The sequence below is a fragment of the Nicotiana tabacum genome, chromosome 11 (assembly GCF_000715075.1).
Source record: "Nicotiana tabacum cultivar K326 chromosome 11, ASM71507v2, whole genome shotgun sequence".
In the NCBI taxonomy this organism is placed as follows: Eukaryota; Viridiplantae; Streptophyta; class Magnoliopsida; order Solanales; family Solanaceae; genus Nicotiana; species Nicotiana tabacum.
Window position 1 is genome coordinate 6,953,062 of NC_134090.1, and position 17,823 is coordinate 6,970,884.

Genomic DNA, 17,823 nt, shown 5'->3' on the forward strand with positions numbered 1-17,823 from the left:
ACTGGGTTTTGGGATGGATTGTTTAGTACTTTTGGAGTTATATCCTGTTCTAAAAAGTTTTATTTGATATTAACTGCTTCTGCCTTTATTTAAAAGTTCTACTGTATTGAGATGTTGAGTTGAGGCTTGCCTTGTACCACGATAGGCACCATCACGACAGGTGAGATTTTGGGTCGTGACAAGTTTGAATAACGATTCACTTATAAATAAGACTAGTATCTCTTATCTTTATTGCGTTCATGTCTTAAAAGTAAACAGAAAATATACACTTTAAAGTTAAGATTTTATCGGAATCTACTATAAATTTGAATAACGATTCACTTACAAAAACTAGTATCTCTACATTTTTTTGCGTTTATGTCTTAAAGTAAACATGAAATATATACTTTAAAATCAAAATTTTATCGAAATCTACTATAAATTTGAATAATTTCACTTACAGATAAGACCAGTATCTCTTACTTTTATTGCGTTTCTCTCTTAAAAGTAAACAAGAAACAAAACTTTAAAATTAAATTTTTATCACAATCTACTATAAATTTAAATAATGACATTTGCAGATAAGACCAGTATCTCTTACCTTTGTTGCATTTCTATCTTAAACGTAAACTAAAAATATACACTTTAAAATAAAAATTTATAGGAATCTATTATAAATTTGAATAACGACAGTTGCAGATAAGACCAGTATCTCTTACCTTTGTTGCGTTTTTGTCTTAAAAGTGCATGAGAAAAAACTTTAAAATCAAGATTTTATCGCATTCTACTTTAAATTTGAATAGTGATTCACTAATAGATAAGACCACTTTCTCTTACCTTTGTCGCACTTCTGTCTTAAAAGTAAATGAAAAATATACTATAAATTTGAATAGTGATTCACTATTAGATAAGACCACTTTCTCTTACCTTTGTCGCACTTCTGTCTTAAAAGTAAATGAAAAATATACTATAAATTTGAATAATGATTCACTCACAGATAAGATCAATATCTCTTATCTTTGTTACGTTTCAGTCTTAAAAGTTAATGGAATATATACACTTTAAAATCAAAATTTTATCGGAATCTACTATAAATTTGAATAGCGATTCACTTACAGATAAGACCAGTATCTCTTACCTTTGTCGCATTTCTGTCTTAAAAGTAAACGGGATATAGACTTTAAAATCAAAATTTTATCGGAATTTACTATAAATTTGAATAAAGATTCACTTCCAGATAAGATCAGTATCTTTTACCTTTGTCGCGTTTCTGTCTTTAAAATAAACGGGAAACATACACTTTAGAATAAAAAAAGGAATCTTCTATAAATTTGAATAGCGATTCAGTTACAGATAAGACCGCTATCTCTTACCTTTGTCGCGTTTCTGTCTTAAAAGTAAACGGGATATAGACTTTAAAATCAAAATTTTATCGAAATTTACTATATATTTGAGTAAAGATTCACTTACAGATAAGATCAATATCTCTTACCTTTATCGCATTTCTGTCTTAAAAGTAAACGGGAAATATATATTTTAAAGTCAAAATTTTATCGAAATTTACTATAAATTTGAATAGCGATTCACTTATAGATAAAACTAGTATCTTAATGATATTAATCGACATGTTATCTCTTTCCGTTTAAAATGCAACTTTATTGTATCCTAAAAATTATTTTTCCATGAAATTGAATTAATTAGCGGTTAGCGCTGATTTTTCTTCACTTGCGTACGTCTTACACTTCAGCAGAATCTAACGAAGCTCCTGTTCAAAATCTTCCAACGTTGATTGAGACTAAGCAAAGCTTGTTAAGACTATCCCCCACCCACACACACACACAAAGAATTAGTAGCCGTTTGGACATAAGAATTGTAAAATTCCGGGAAAAAATGAAATCTTTTTCAAGTGAAAATGATGTTTGAAATAAGAGTTGTGTTTGGACATAAATATAATTTTGTGTTATTTTTTATTTTTTGTGAATGATCTGAAGTAAATTTGAAAAATAACTTTTTGATTTTTTTTGAAATTTTCGAAAAGTACCAAAATTTATTTATAAGTGAAAATTGAAATATTATCGCCAATCACCGATTTCGGTAAAAAGAAAAAAAAAATCGTATGCCCAAACGGGCCCTTAATTGGACAGAAAAAGTTTGACTTATCCTCGTACCCACGCCAAAGAGTAGTTTTCATCAATTAATATAGTAGCAAAGAATATCCTCGGATATACATGTGGAAAACGTCATAGAGCTAATCTCCTTATTAACTAATCACATTAAATGTTAACTACAAATTAAATCCTCTCAAATCTCAAGTAATATCCAAGAAATTTTCAAAATCTCAAAATCAATCAAGTTTGGCCCCAGCTTTGTTATCACCGCTAAAATCCTAAACTAAAAAGTCCTTAAAAAAAAAAAACAGTCTTGTCACAACAATATAAAAAGCCAAATAGTCCTATTCTCTTCATTTCAAATATCTCCCCTTTAAGAAAAAACACAAGATTTTCAAAAAGCCATAGCTTAATTTCTTCACCTTGTACTTTTACTTATTTTTATTATTACATGTGCTTCACACTAAAAACTTTTTCAAGAATTTTTTATATGTGTGATGAGTTATATGTAACAATTTCTTTTTCTAAGTCAAAAAATTCATTTTTTTAAGCCATGGCTATGGAGTTGGAGGTGGAAAACAAGGTTTATGTAGCAATTAATTCAAATCTTCATGATGGTTTTTTGACTTTACAATGGGCACTCAAAAGATGGTCTTCTCAATCAATCACAATTGTTATTCTTTATGCTGTTAATAACATATGTAAAGACTATGTTATTACACCAAGTAAGTGTTATATAATTAACCCTTTTCCCCCCTAACTCTCATCATTTTCTATACTACTATAATTTAGCTTTTCTTGAGCGGAGAGTCTGTCGAAAATAGCCTATTTACCTTCACACAAGGATAATTATAAGGTTTACGTAAACAGTATCATCCTCATACTCCACTTGTGGGATCACATTGAGTTCTTTGCTATCATCGTCTTATTATTTTCTTTTTCTTTTATTTTTTTATTTATATATACCAACTTTTTTTTTGTTTCCTTTTTTGTTGGTATAGTGGGAAAGCTACCAGCAGGTTCAGTGAATGAAGAAATACTGAAAGATCTTGAGAAGTTTGAAGAAGCAAAGAATCAAAAGATACTTTGGAGATACAAAGTTTTTTGTGGAAATGTATATGTTTTTCTTAAGGCTTTGATGATATCTTATAACTTCTTATTACAAGTTTTAATTGCACTTTTAACCAAAATTTCATCTCTTTTTCTTTCAAATAGGTTAAAGTTGAAGCAATCAAGATTGAAGGATATGATGAATCCATTCAAGAAATTATGGTGGATTTGATCACTGGTCTTAGGATAACAAAATTGGTCATGTCATTGACTTTCATGAAGTCTTCATCATGGTAACCTCTCCTACCCTACCCCCCCAAAAATAAAAAACTTTTTATTAGTTTGTTTCATGATAATTTTTTTGGAGTCGATAATCTATCCGAAAGCTTGCTTGGAACCGAGAACAGCCTCTCTACCTGCACAAGGTAGGGATAAGGCTGCGTACTCAGTACCCTCCCCTAACCCCATTTGGAGTATTACGATGAGTTTATTGTTATTTGTTGTTCGTGATAATATATTTTAATTTTCTGCAAAAAATGCTGTTTTATAGGAAATCAAGAAGTGCAATAAGTGGATCATTTTTTGTGCATAGACAAAAACCAGAATTTTGTGAATTATTTATAATTTGTGGAGGGAAGCTGGTTTTTTTAAGGGAAGGAAATAATGAAGGATTAATAGAGGATGATCAAGGAGAAATGGTTGCAAATTCAAGATCAAAGAGGCAAAGTTTTAGAGATTTGGTTGTAAAAATGTTCCCTGAAAATAGTGCCAAAATGAAAAATCAATGTGATTCATCAGCAAGCAATGGTTCATTTGATCAATGGGAAAAGTATAAAGAGGAAATTGAGAATTACATGAGTCAAATATTATCTTCAAATGCAGAGGAAATTGATGATTTTGTTGCTAACGAAAGTCTCCAGAAAAGCAATACAGAGCTTGTTATGGCAGATAATATGGTAAGTCAGATAATTTTCATATAAATTATTAGGATTTAACTTGAAGGGGAGCCTTGGCGTAACTGGTAAAGTTGTTGCCATGTGACTAGGAGGTCACAGGTTTATTAAGACGTGGAAACAGCCTATTGCAGGGTAAGACTGCGTACAATACACCCTTATGGTCCGGCCTTTCCCTCAACCCCACATAGCGGGAGCTTAGTGGCACCAGACTGCTCTTTTTTTTAATTAGAATTTAACTTATATACATTGACAGTGTAAAAATGTTTTACCTTCGGTATATTTTAACCTGTGTACTTATCTTCTAGGTGACCTGATTGTGGATTTTTTTACGGTGTTAGTGTTTAAAAAAAAAATTAAACTCAATAGATTATATGGCCAGGATTAGTTATAAAAAAAAAATTTATGTTTGACAAGTCAACTTTGGCTTCCATATATTAATTTATCTTTTCTATTTAATAATTTGCTTTTTTCTTGTTCAGTTTGAATCAGAATTTATGTGATAGTGATAGATCAACAAACATACAGGAGTAGTCAAGACTGTTTGCTTATAGTTCTTGATTATATGAAACCCTCTAGTAATGACCTTTTAGGTGCTAATTTCATCATAGCCTTTTTTTTTTTTTTTTGGTTTTTTCTGTTAATGAAATAGCAAGTTCCTTAAAATCTGGGAAGTATATGAAGGTAGAATGTTTTAACAGTTGATGTTTTTATGTCAGATCAGTTTGAGTGCATCTCGACTATTTTACTAGATATTTACTATCACCCATCACTACAGCTATGGAGTAGTTCTGCTCGCTAAAACTTAAGTAGCTAGGAAGAAATCACTTCCTGTTTTTTGTCTTCACTGGAATATAAACCGGTGTTACCATGATTTTTACCGACTTCATTAATCGTTAGGTCATATAACAATTATATTATCTGGTAGGTGATAAAATTTAATATCCTGATTATATTGGCTTTTCTAGGAAGATTTTAGTCTTTTTCTTTTGTTGTTTTCCATAATTCCCTCAAAATTTCAGAAATTGATTTCTTATTCATTGAAATCTGATTTATAATCAAATAATATTAGACTGTGCAAGAAAAGAGAAAAGCTTTAAAAATCAAATTTCTGGAGATCAAACAAACAATACAACTAAGCAGAGAAGAAGCAAAAGGCCATGTTAGAGGACATGCTAAGGCTCAGTGGGCTACCACATTATGTACTAGAAGGGTAAGTCTTACATTTTTTCTTCAAAAAATCTTATTGTTTTAGTTAGTTTCATTTTGCAATTTGTCTCTATTCGTCTTTTTGCGCCGAGGGTCTCCCGAAAACAGTCTCTCTACTGCTTCGGGAAAAGGGTAAGGTCTGCGTATACTCTACCTTCCCCAGACCCCGCTTATGGGGTCTTACTGGGTGGTTGTTGTTGTTGTTGTTGTTGTAGTTTCATTTTGCAATTTACATGCTAAAGACTTTGCTATATATAGGCTGAAGAAATTGATGGTTGCATAAACGATGAAATAGCGCGAAAGGCTGATCTAAAGAGGGAGTTAGATGCTACAAAAGAAGAGCTCAGTGAACTTCATACTGAAGTTGAGATCACGACGAGTAGACTCAACTCAATTCTTGAACTACAACGCGAGCTCTCAAACAAGCTGCAGCTATCGTCTGTGGCAAGATCGCGTGCTGAGGTCAAAGTGGAAAAAGTAGTGAAGCAAAGAACAGATACACTTCAGGAGATTGATGAGTATAGAAAGCAAAGGGATGTTCTACGACGAAGGATTGAGTTTTGCAGGGAAAAAGACGCGATAGGAAATGCTACAATGCTGATGAAACCGAGTTTTGAGTACAAGGAGTTCACTGCTGCAGAAATTAGAGCAGCTACAGATGGATTTTCGGATCGTATGAGGTTGAAATCTGGTGGTGATTGGACTGATGTGTATAAAGCTAGGCTTAATCACACATCAGTTGCAATTAAACTGTATAGTTCAGGTGATGTAGATTCTGCAGATGCCTTCCGAGCTAAGGTGAGTACATATATACATGGAATTTTTGCCGAACTTTACGGGTTCTGGTGAAGCCCCTCTCTGTACAGCATAGGTCCGCCTCTACCCTTGTCAACAAATCGTCTCTTATTTGCCCTTAGCTTTAATAGAGCTCGAGTGGGTGGATTCCACGTGTCAAAATTTTACCATTGTACTTTTAACCATGGTTCAAAATGACCCTCTTGTTATGCTTCAAGTTAGAGTTTCGTTAGGGCCAAGGGCAAATAAGATGTTTCCTATGGTATAGGGGTAAATGATGCTTTTCCAAGTTAATAATCTTTAAGAGTTAGTAAAATATCACGAAAATAATATCATTACATGTCTGACCGCAAAATTTCTGATGCAGGTGAAGCTCTTCAGCCACATGAGGCATCCTCATATACTAGCGATGATCGGATTTTGCTCTGAGCTAAGGTGCATTGTGTTTGAGTATATGCACAATGGCTGCTTAAGAGACATTCTCTTCTCAGGCAAGAGAAGTTCTAAAAGGAGAAACAAATGTCTAAACTGGAAAGCTAGGATATGTATTGCAGCCGATGTATGTACGGGCCTATGCTTCGTCCATCGGGCCAAGCCAAGGCCCGTGGCTCATGGCAACCTCAACCCTTCCAAAATCCTTCTTGATCGTAATAATGTGGCGAAAATCCATGGTTTTAAGACGCCTTTGTCTTCTGATAAATTGGATATAAGATCAGATATCCGGGCTTATGGGAACTTAGTCTTACAAATTCTGACCGGGAGAAACTGGGCCGGGCTTGTTGAGGAGGCGATAATGATGGACCAGACTAAGCTTATTGAAGTACTTGATCCGATGGCCGGAGAGTGGCCATTGGATATAGCAGTTGAGCTTGGAAGAATAGGAATAAAGTGTTTGTCTATTCATGAAGATAAGGAGTTAAACATGACTAGTCTGGCAAGAGAAGTAGAGAAAGTGAAGAAATTAGCTGATGAAATAGTAGCAAATGGTGAATGTGTTGTGGCAAATGAAAGAAATCAAGATGATGAAGACTCAGCTGAGTTCCCTAATTTCTTCCTCTGCCCCATTTTGCAGGTTCATTGACTACCCCAACATTTTACATTACTTGGTTAAAATATTATTTCCTTCAAATTGACTATGATGTCTCACTTTTGACTATATCTTTGGGGGCGAAGCTATGTGTGGCTAAGGGTGGCCAACTGAACATCCTTTGCCAAAAAATTATACTGTATAGGGTAAAATAGTACTTGTTATTGATTAAAAAATAGACTTTGAATACCCTTGCATAGTCTACTGGCGAAGGGTGTTCAAATTATGAATACCCATATTGAATTTTCTGGTTTTGCCACTGATCATCTTCATATGATATCATCTTCAATATGAGATATGTGAGTAAGAAAATGTCACTTCACTGTTAAAGAGTAGAAAAAAAGATCTTCAAAGATGCCTCGGGGCTTTGGTCTAGCCGTAAGAGCGCAATAAGTGATGTGCAGGTTAGGTGCACGTCACGAGTTCGAACCATCCCGTGGCAAAAACTTAGTATTTAAGTGGAGAACGGTAGAGGGCCGGCCTATTATCCACCGAGTTTCAAGCCATGCATCACTGGTTCTCGGGGAATTTTTCACTTGTAAAAAGAAAAAGGAAACACTTTAAAGATTATGGGATTTTCCAGTAACCATGTTTTCCTTTTCATTTCTTCCTTTTTTGGTTGCAGGAAGTGATGAAGAATCCACATGTTGCAGCTGATGGATTTTCATATGAGCTAGAAGCCATAGAGGAATGGCTAAAAACTGGAAGAGATACATCACCAATGACAAATTTAAGGCTCGACGACAAGATTCTCACACCTAATCATAGTTTACGTTCTCTAATCGAAGATTTGCAAAAGAAAAGATCAATCTCTACCAGATAGATAGAGAGTTGAGCCAAAGTTTTATAGGGCATGCAGAAGATTAATGGTTGTAGAGAGGAAAAATAGGAACTCAAGTCTCTTAGTTTTTAGAGTAAACAAAGTCAGAACTATCTTTGGAAAGTTCCTTCACTGTTAATACAAAGTGTATCAAAGATGGTAATTATCCATAGAGTTAGTAACAGTAATCTTAAGAAGTTTCAGTTGATGATTTTGTAACAAAGCATCAGTTTCTTAACAAGAAGTTCCTTTATCCAAGTTTTAGCTGATTGGAAAGTTGTTTCAGCCTAGATATTTTTGGCATGGAAAATAAAGGGGAGAGAATTGAAGTGGAACAACAACAACAACGACCCAATGAAATCCCACTAGTGGGGTCTGGGGAGGGTAGTGCGTACGCAAACCTTACCTCTATCCCGAGGGGGTAGAGAGGCGGTTTTCGATAGACCCTCGGCTCAAGAAGACAATGAGAAGAAGTTCTAGTAGGGTGAGTTTTGGGGCATGCAGTGTCAGTAAATTTTCTTTCTTACAACAACTATGCATCAATCCTAAGCAAGTGGGGGTCCGGTCGCATGAATCCCACTGGCCATGTCACTCCACTTGAGCTCATCTCATACCAATATTCTTCAGTCTTAATTTTTTCTAATGTTTTTTCACAAACCAAACAGGGAAAGATACCAAAGGCAGGTTACCATTGCAATAGTATTTCAATATAGTGATTCAATTCACCATAACCAAAAAACCAACTTACATTTCTGTATAATAATGAATAAATTGTTGAATATGGGATTGCCCCAGGGCTGTTTCACAATTACAGAGATAATGCTATATTTTGGTGAAATCTCTAACCTCCTTGTGTATAAGATGGTAAAAATATGTATATGTACCTTTCACCTATTTTAGCTGTACTCTTTCTAAGCTATGCTTCTTACCACAATAAGTTTCTTCGCTGAAGTTTGGCACGCAGCGAGCAAGTTTTGTTGCATCTTGTTATGTGCCCACACATTTAGCCCAATGGAAACATCTTGCTACTCTACTTGGTAAAGAGTAGTCTAAAAGGGACGAAGGATCTGTCATTATGTCTTCAGCCTTTGACCAAATGTATACCCCTCGTTCTTGTCTGCTACCAGGGACCGTGTTGTCTAGTACGAATGCTACCAATAGCGTAACCACCATGTTCAACGACAGAAGAGCGTTCATTGCAAAATTGAACTGACAACAACATTAGGAAGAAACAAGACGTCAGTTCTTTGCAAATTCATGGAAATTAACAAGGAAAATGGAGTAAAAAATACATCTTCTATAGTAATAACACATTCTTGTACACAGTTTCCGTGTTATATCAAATCGCGTGAAATGTTAAGGAGTTTACAGGACAAGTATTCTATTGGTTTGTCATTAATTTTGGCTGTATACTGCACAAACGATACATTATTTTTGTCAAACTTCAGACCTTTACACTATAAAAAGTCAAATTTTGGAAATTCATTTGAAATACAAACATCCTATAAATCTACTATATGCTTGTTTTATCAAATCCAAAACAGAAAAAAGAAAAAAATGAGATTGCCTGTAGGTTGAGTTAAAGGACAATAACAGAAGTCTTTAAGAGGAACTCACTTGTGCATTGCCGGTATGGACTGGTCCATTGGATGCTGCTGCATAAGGAATTAGATATCCAGGCAAAATTAGGCCAATCTCTGGTGCATACTGCTGAAAATAAGCAGGGATCGACAAACCAAAGAACAATGATACACCAACAATTATAATGTTTCGGGAACTTGCATTTTGGGTATACTGCAATGTCGATAGGCCCAGAGCTACAATAAGAGCCCATATGAAGCATAGTACTGCGGCCGCCAATGCTTGTGGTATAGAAGCAAGAATAGCACCAATTTTACCTACCATACACAGGTAAAAAGATTAAGAGCTTACATGTCAACATTGCCGAGATAATTTTCATTGTTAAAGAAGCACATAACCAGAAAACAAAGGTTCAGTATCTAAAAGAAGGCAGTGTGTTTGCTTCTAAATCTACGCTCACATGTGATTAATGAAAACACTTAGAAACCGCGGCAGAAGCAAACCAAACCAAAAATCTTTTACTTTACATTCATGCGTGCAGAAATACACACTTTTGATAAATGGAGACAGTTGAGTCACCAAGTTCTGAAGTTAGAGATCTGTTGACGAGAACTTATAATTTGGTGTGCAGAAGTGATGCATAGAAATGCCACAACATCGGTTGATTAACCAAATGCAGTATTCAGGAAAGAGGACAAATAGCTTATATAAAGTATCCAAACACACAATACACCATCCTTTGGAACAAGACTAGATTACTTTGTAATTAGAAAAAAGAAGAAGGAATAAGATAAGCTTTTTCCAGCTTAATGATGATGTCTTCGCTAAATCATACCTATGAAGGAGAACAGGATTAAGAAAGCTGCTCCAAGCTGTACAGCCCTTCGGCTTGCTACCTTTGTTGCATTGATAGTGTGTACATTCTCGGTCAAAGTTGTTGACCCAGTACCCGTTCCCCAAAGTCCAGCCAATACACTACAGAAACCTTCCAAACCAATCCCCCTGCTGACTATACCCGGGGTCGGAGGTTTCAAATTGATTAGTATTGCTGCTGAGTGATAACTTCCAATCTACAATGTCAAAATCTTAATCAGTTTATAACTCAAACAAACTCTGCTGTTGCTCCAAAAGATAGTATCCAAAATAATTGGTCTTGAATTCTTAAAGATAGTAAGATTAGTAAGAGAAAATATGTTTCTCTTTCCTTTATTTTTGAAGCAATGTGAAAAAATTCATATGAACCAAAAACAATAAAGATGGAACTCCATATCAACTCATTCTTTTTTTAAAATATTCATAAATTATCTTACTTGTGAAATGCAATATGTCAGCATAGAAAAAAAGAGGAGTAAGATTCTTTTTCCTATAGGCTATATTGAAAAATCACATAGAAAAACAAAAATTATGCCAGAAAATGCCGAATTATGAAAACAAGACCTCATGTTGATGAAATATTTAACTAGAATAACTTCAATATCATAAATGAACCTTTAGACAGGTCACCGAGTACTCACCGAGTCAACAGAAGCAACTAGTGACACAATGACCATAATGATTGAAGTCCGTAACCGAAAGGTAGGTATACCCCACTGGAAAGGGTAAGGAATCCTGACCCAAGCAGCGGTTCTCATAGCATTGGAGACATCAGTCCTACAGTGCCTCATTGTATCTGCATGCTTTCGACAAGCATCGATAAGGATGTTGGAAGCTGGTATGTCAGCGCTACAACCCTTAAAGTTATATGCACCGCCAGTCGTCAGGAAAAACGCATATGCCCAAATGATTACAACACTAACAGGGACCTGCAATAATTCTTTTTGTTTGTTAGCACACAGATGAATTATGCGATGATAGTTTCACAGTAGCTAAAAAATCTTAATGGATCTCACAAACAGAACTATTCATAACAAAGGTATTACAAGAAAGAAATACGCACTGCATATATACGAAACACTCGGTGACCAAAAACGGATACTCCTCGAAGGTACTGCAAAGAGAAATGATGGAACTAAGTTAGTGAAAGAAAAACATATACTAGAGCTCAGGAGCGAGCCACTGAATAGCCATGCCGATACAAACTGTTCTTTCTTTAATCAAGTAAGAAAAAGATTTCATTAAATAATGGGAAAAACTCATCTATACAAGCAGTATACCAAAAATAGAAAGTATGATCATGAAACATTCACAGAGCTACCTACCAAGGTAAAAATAAGGACCAGCTCATCTATACAAGTAGTATACCAAAGATGGAAAGTATGATCATGAAACATTCACAGAGCTACCTACCAAGGTAAAAATAAGGACCAGCAGTATCTGAGGAAGGCTGATTTCTACACAACTACCAGCTTGTGGAAAACCATAGCTAAAAAATGCTAAACCCACTGCTGCTACTGTTGGTGCGACAACGACTGGATTTATGAACCTGCAGGATATGTTCTTAAAACATGTCGATTAATTCTTGGAAGTGTCTTAAAAACAGAACTAGAAGAATGATCCATGACTCCAATGATGATTCAAAGCTAGTCTTGGTAAAACTTTAACTTATACAGACAATTATTACAAAGGTTACATAGATCCCAAAATGGATTGTAATCCATCTTTCTTGATGCTTCAGTTTATTTTGATATCTTCCCGTCTATAGCAAGACAGATTTGTAATTTGTAGAAAAAAGTACATTCTTTACGGCTAAGATGGTTTCCGGATTCTGCACAGTACTGCACAATTGGTGGATAACCTTCCTCGCAACATTTCAAAAGCCATTAGTAGGTTGCTTATTTCCTTTTTGATAGCATGCAAAACCCAAAGACCATTTGTATAAACTGAAATTTACCTCATATTATTTAAAAAAGAAATGCAGCTCTTCCAAGTTCTCCTAGAAAGGAAATTGACGAAAGGGGGCTGGTCAAGATGGATAATGAGTTAAAGGGCTCAAATATTACCGTAGTAAAAGGGACATCAAGCCACTGTAACCCAAGAAGCTCTGGAAAATCGATCCAACAATTATAGCTCCTTGTAGCTCCCTCATTATGTACCTAAATTTCTGGGGACACCCGAAAAAGTTTCCATCAGTAAAAATCCATCATCTATAAAAGCATGTAAAAAGTATAACAACTAATTAAACAAATTTCACGTGCAATCAATATTGACACCACATTATGAGGAATAAGCATGGTCTTTCTACAAATTTTCCAAGGGTCGTGCAGTGTAAAGACTATAGATTGGTACTGATTTAGGTATCAAAGTTATAGAAGCAATTTGTTCTGGAAATAATTAACACCTTCAAGTAGTAGTAGAGTAAAAGATGAAGGTCATTTACTTTGCATCTTTATTCAGGCGCAGTAAAATGCTAGAAGTATCCCCTCATGTACATATTCACATTTAAGTATTAAGCCTTGGCTACAAACTGCCAATGGAGGTCTTGTTATATCTCTACTTAATCATTTGAACATATTCAGTACACTTACAAAAATGGATACATAAAAGAACCATTTACCTAAACAAAGTCTCACTAGGATAACTTCATTTTCAACTTACATGATCAGCAAGATTCCGGTACTCCTCGGAATTCATGATAACTAATGCAGGCGCCAAATATACAAATGAACTCCCTTGAACCAACGGGAGACGGGTGCCAAAATATGAGTGCAGTATTGTGGTAAGGCCAGATACTAGAAGCATCGTGGAAACCACATTGGCGGTATCTTTCTGTCACCATATGGAAAATGAAATCAATGAGACTGACAATAAACTTGCTTACTGTACTACTATAATTCATGTTGCAAGTTCATAACGAAACTACTCACATCACTTCCACCCATTGTGGGAACAATAATCAGAGGGATAAAAATAAGTGAACCGGCCAATGATAAATAGTGCTGCAACCCATAGTACATAAGAGGCACTGCAGTTTAAAGACCAAAAGAAGGTCAATAGTTATCAACATAGAATCTCAGCAGATACTACAGCTAATAAATTTCACCATGAAATGTCTTCATTCTTCATCACAAATAATTCTCAAAGCGTGTATCTACTCATTCTTTGCAACGGAAAGACAATTTTGTGAGCAAATACCCTAAGTTTGATTATACATTGTACAATGGAAATTTGGAGATCTGTCTATTTGGTCAAATATCTTGACTTCAGCAATGAATTCTTTACAGTCCAGAACTGTCAATGCGTATTGGATGAGAACTCAAATGTAACAAGAAGCACTTTCATTAAGGGGATTAGTTCCCATTGGGCAAACGTGTTTATATCTACTGTACATTGTCTGAGGTAGCATTTTAAATACTTCTTATGTTTGAATTTACTTTCCACAAAAGGCTTCATTAAGGATATTACCATTTCAACTACATTACCTTACTTCATGGATTGAACAATTAACCTTTTTGTACATGTGACTTCAGCACCACCAACAGTAATTTATCAATTCTTCTACTTCAAATACCCTACATTACTAAATCATTTCTTCCCGCTCCGCTTTATACTTATACTTAGATGGCCATAGAACCGTCTCTCTTAGCAATGCTATTCTAAAAGATTCTTAAATTTCTTCCAAAATTATTCGACATAAAGACATTCACAGACAAATAAAAGGGAAAAATGTAGTTCGAATCAATGACGAGCAAACAACAACAACAACTACGCCTCAGTCCCAAGCAAGTTGTGGTCGGCAATATGAACACTCATTTCTTTCTGTAAGCTCAACTCATATCATCATCAAAATCAATGACAAGAGCAACATTCAAAAATCTTAGAAGCAGAATATGTACTTACCAAGTCCCGGATTTTCCCTCAGTCCACATTTTAACGGCGGAGACTTATGCCACCCTCCATAACTAGGATCCTCACCATCAGGATAACCCACTTCTTCATCCACATTGTCGTCATCCTTCCTTGTTTCTATATGTCCATTCCCATTTACAGCTCCATTAGCACTATTATTACCATTGCCATTCTCATTCAAACCATCTTTCCTCTCCTCATTATGAACTCTCAAAATTGGCTCCACCTCAATTCTCCTTCCAAGATTCTCTCTTCTTGTTCCATTTCCTAAACCCTCACCCAAAACTGGTTCAATTTCAACACCTCTATTTCTTGCTCTTCCCAAAATGGGATCAAGCTCAATCTTTGGAGATACAGTTTCAGTTTTATTAACCACCCCTCTTTCTAAATCAAATCCAGTATTATCATTCCTCACATTCAGATCTCTCCCACTAGTAAAATCCCTCCTACTTAAACTATTAGCTCTTTCTGTCTCACTAGAAAAAGTTGTTGACACAAAACCAGTTCTTTTAGCCCAAGATTTTAACTCTCTAGGATCATGACCTTTTTTTGGTACAAAAGGCTCAATATTTGGATTTTGACCCTTTTGTCTATCCTTTTTTTCTTTCATTTTTGAGTTTGACCCACCTTCCATTTCCCCTTTTCCTCAAATGGGTATAAATTGTTTCAAGAAAAACACCAAAAAAATCAATTCTTTCCTCACCCCCACTACACAAAAACGAGAAAAGAACAAAACTTTAAGCAAATCAAGAACTGAAGTTTCTATAGTGGAGGTGGCAGTGTGAAGTGAATATGGTTTTTTGAGCTCTTTCAAACCATTAGTGGTGGCTGATGAGCTAGTAATAGCTCAAATATTGGTGAAAAGTATTGTGATTTTTCTTTTTGGCGTTGCCGCTCAGCTGTTGATATCAAGCTGAAGCTTCTTGGGATGATGAAAGTGTAAAGACAAGAATGCCACTATTATTATGTCAGTTGCCGTTGAAATAGTGAGTATTGTGATTGGAGGATGACTGTAATTATGTCCCTTTTTCAAATAGGTACTTTGGCTCCCTTAGTTTTCAAGCATTGTCCATATCTTAACTCAGTTTTTGGACTCACTGAGTTATTGTTGTCTTTACCTTGCATAAGGAAAGAAAATTGTCGGTTCTCTTGAGTAATTCAGGGACTCGGTGGCGTCAGAGCTAGCTTGTGCTCACGGGCGAAGCTACATTATCCGGAGGATTGTTAATTCATCACTCTTCATCGAAAAATTATAAATAAAATAAATTAAGTTTTAAAGGTGTATAACATATACTGAATATATTTTGTCCGAAAAATTTTTACTTCTCTCAAATTTGAACACACTTGTGAAAATTTTTGACTTCGTCATTGCTTGTGCTATCTGACTATTTATTGGTATTGGATAACTTTCGTTTACTGAGGTTTAAGTACTTGAAGAACTCACTAAGTATTTTTGCCTCCTCTTGCTCGATTATGAATCTTGTACTTGTTTTCTTTTAACATTTGAGAAGGAAATTGGACTACCTTAGCATTAATGTTTTACTGGTTTTGAAGAATCATGTAAATTTCTTATTAAACTACAATTAAGAAATTGGTCCAACTCTTACACATTGGAGGAGTAAAAAACATTTAAATAATGTATTTAATTAGGTAAGTATAGGTAAATCTTTTCCGGACGATACGGTATTGGATAATATTGGATATGTTATTATTGTTGCAAAAATCTTTTGATATATATATATATATATATATATATATATATATATATATATATATATATATATATATATTATAATTAGTAATATAATAAAAATAATACTCCAAACTTATTGTCACAACTTAAATTTCAATGATATAGTAAAAGAGTTTCTTGGTAAGAGGAGGGATATGCATCTACTATAGAAGCTTGAATTATGAAAATTAAGCTAGATATTTGAGATTTGTCATGACTATAATCAAGAAAAAATGATGTTAAGCAGTGGAAATGTGTCAACTCCATTGTATTGTCAAGACAAAAGGTCCTTACTACTCCATTCATTACAAATACAAAACTACATCAAGAGAGGAGATTTTAAGTGGGCGTTTGAACATAAGAATTGTAAAATTCCAAAAAAAAAGGTGAAAAAAAATTTTCAAGTGAAAATGCTATTTAAAAATTAGAGTTGTGTTTGGACATGAATATAATTTTGAGTTGTTTTGAATTTTTGTGAGTGATCTGAGTGAAAATTTTGAAAAACAACTTTTTGGAGTTTTTCAAATTTTCGAAAAATTTTAAAATGCATCTTCGAACGAAAAATAAAAATTTTATGGTCAAACACTAATTTCGAAAAAATAAAATAAAAAAAATCTTATGTCCAAACGGGCTCTAAGTGATTTCCCTACTTGATTTTCTTCTTTGCCTTTCTTCTTAAAACACATTATTACTTATCTAATCAATTTCTCTATAGTGACTGATATTGACAACCTACTGATACGTACCAAACTTTGTACTCCGTATCAATTTGTGTGAATTTATTTGATTGCACGGAATTTAAGGAAATAGTCAAAGTTTTAAACTTATGGTATAAAATAAGTCATATATATTTTGTATGGTTAAATTTATAAAAATAAATTATTTTTGAATATAAAAATAAGTTATTTTCTTGTTACGGACTAAAAAAAATAGATTCGCGTAAATTGAAACGGATAGAATATTTTATGGTACTTCTAAAGGGAAATGGACACAAGAGCTTTAATGTGTAATAAAGGAGAAGAAAATACATAGTAGAAGCCATGTGCAAAGCAGCCCTAAGTATTTAAGCAATAGTCCAAGTGTCATAATCTAAGTGATAGAGTGGTGATAATGATGTTTAACGAGTACAGTGTTATTTAGTGGAAGAAAACACAAAAATCAAAGGATTTATTGGAAATGTTAATTGGAGAAAGAAAGGCAAGAAAGCGAGGGAAAGTGAGGATTATTCTATCAAGATCTACTATAGATCTTAAAGGGTAGCCCGGTGTACAAAATATTTTGTATTTATACAAGGCCAAGAGAAGGGTCGTCCTCCAAGGAGTGTGACATGGACAGTTTATCCTAATACAAATATTAATGGCTATTTTTACGACTCGAATCCATAACTTATAGGTTATACGGAAACAACTTTACTTATCTTATTGTTTGAAAAGAAATTAAATTTATCAGATTTCTCTAGTTTGATAATGAGGACTTAATGGTTACAAACTTGTAATTTATTACTTATTGACACCCTTGAGGAACAAGATAAGATTGCTAGTTTGGAGTTGTTGATGATGTTGCGTAACCAAACAAAAGGTCTTGACTTCATCATTTTGTTTTTGCTACCACCCCTCTACTTCCCATTTCGTCAAGCTTTCTTTTGGGGTATGGGTGGGGCTTTTTTTTTTGTTAATTTTAGGGTATTCTTCAATTTTTCTTTTTTAGCATTGTACTAATTGGTA

At 34.4% G+C, this 17,823-nt stretch overlaps 2 protein-coding genes across 3 annotated transcripts; one reads left to right on the plus strand and one right to left on the minus strand.

Moving 5' to 3' along the window:
* The first annotated feature begins 2,389 nt into the window (after positions 1–2,389).
* Positions 2,390–8,259, plus strand: LOC107768176 (putative U-box domain-containing protein 50). Of its 2 annotated transcripts, none has more exons than XM_016587282.2 (8): positions 2,390–2,812; positions 3,089–3,201; positions 3,303–3,430; positions 3,688–4,093; positions 5,163–5,303; positions 5,558–6,097; positions 6,462–7,166; positions 7,807–8,259. In XM_016587282.2, exons 1-8 carry the CDS (start codon positions 2,641–2,643, stop codon positions 8,002–8,004), a joined length of 2,403 nt encoding a protein of 800 aa, XP_016442768.2. In that variant the 5' UTR covers positions 2,390–2,640; the 3' UTR covers positions 8,005–8,259. The 2 variants fall into 2 exon arrangements, with proteins under 2 accessions (XP_016442768.2, XP_016442769.2); XM_016587283.2 differs by having other exon boundaries at positions 2,806–2,943.
* Positions 8,260–8,673: 414 nt separating this feature from the next.
* Positions 8,674–15,368, minus strand: LOC107768177 (nucleobase-ascorbate transporter 11). The gene is made up of 10 exons (XM_016587284.2): positions 14,359–15,368; positions 13,386–13,483; positions 13,117–13,287; positions 12,522–12,622; positions 11,869–12,004; positions 11,519–11,569; positions 11,097–11,384; positions 10,418–10,652; positions 9,619–9,899; positions 8,674–9,210 (listed from the first exon to the last, which is right to left on the minus strand). Exons 1-10 carry the CDS (start codon positions 14,999–15,001, stop codon positions 8,989–8,991), a joined length of 2,226 nt encoding a protein of 741 aa, XP_016442770.2. The 5' UTR covers positions 15,002–15,368; the 3' UTR covers positions 8,674–8,988.
* Positions 15,369–17,823: the final 2,455 nt, after the last annotated feature.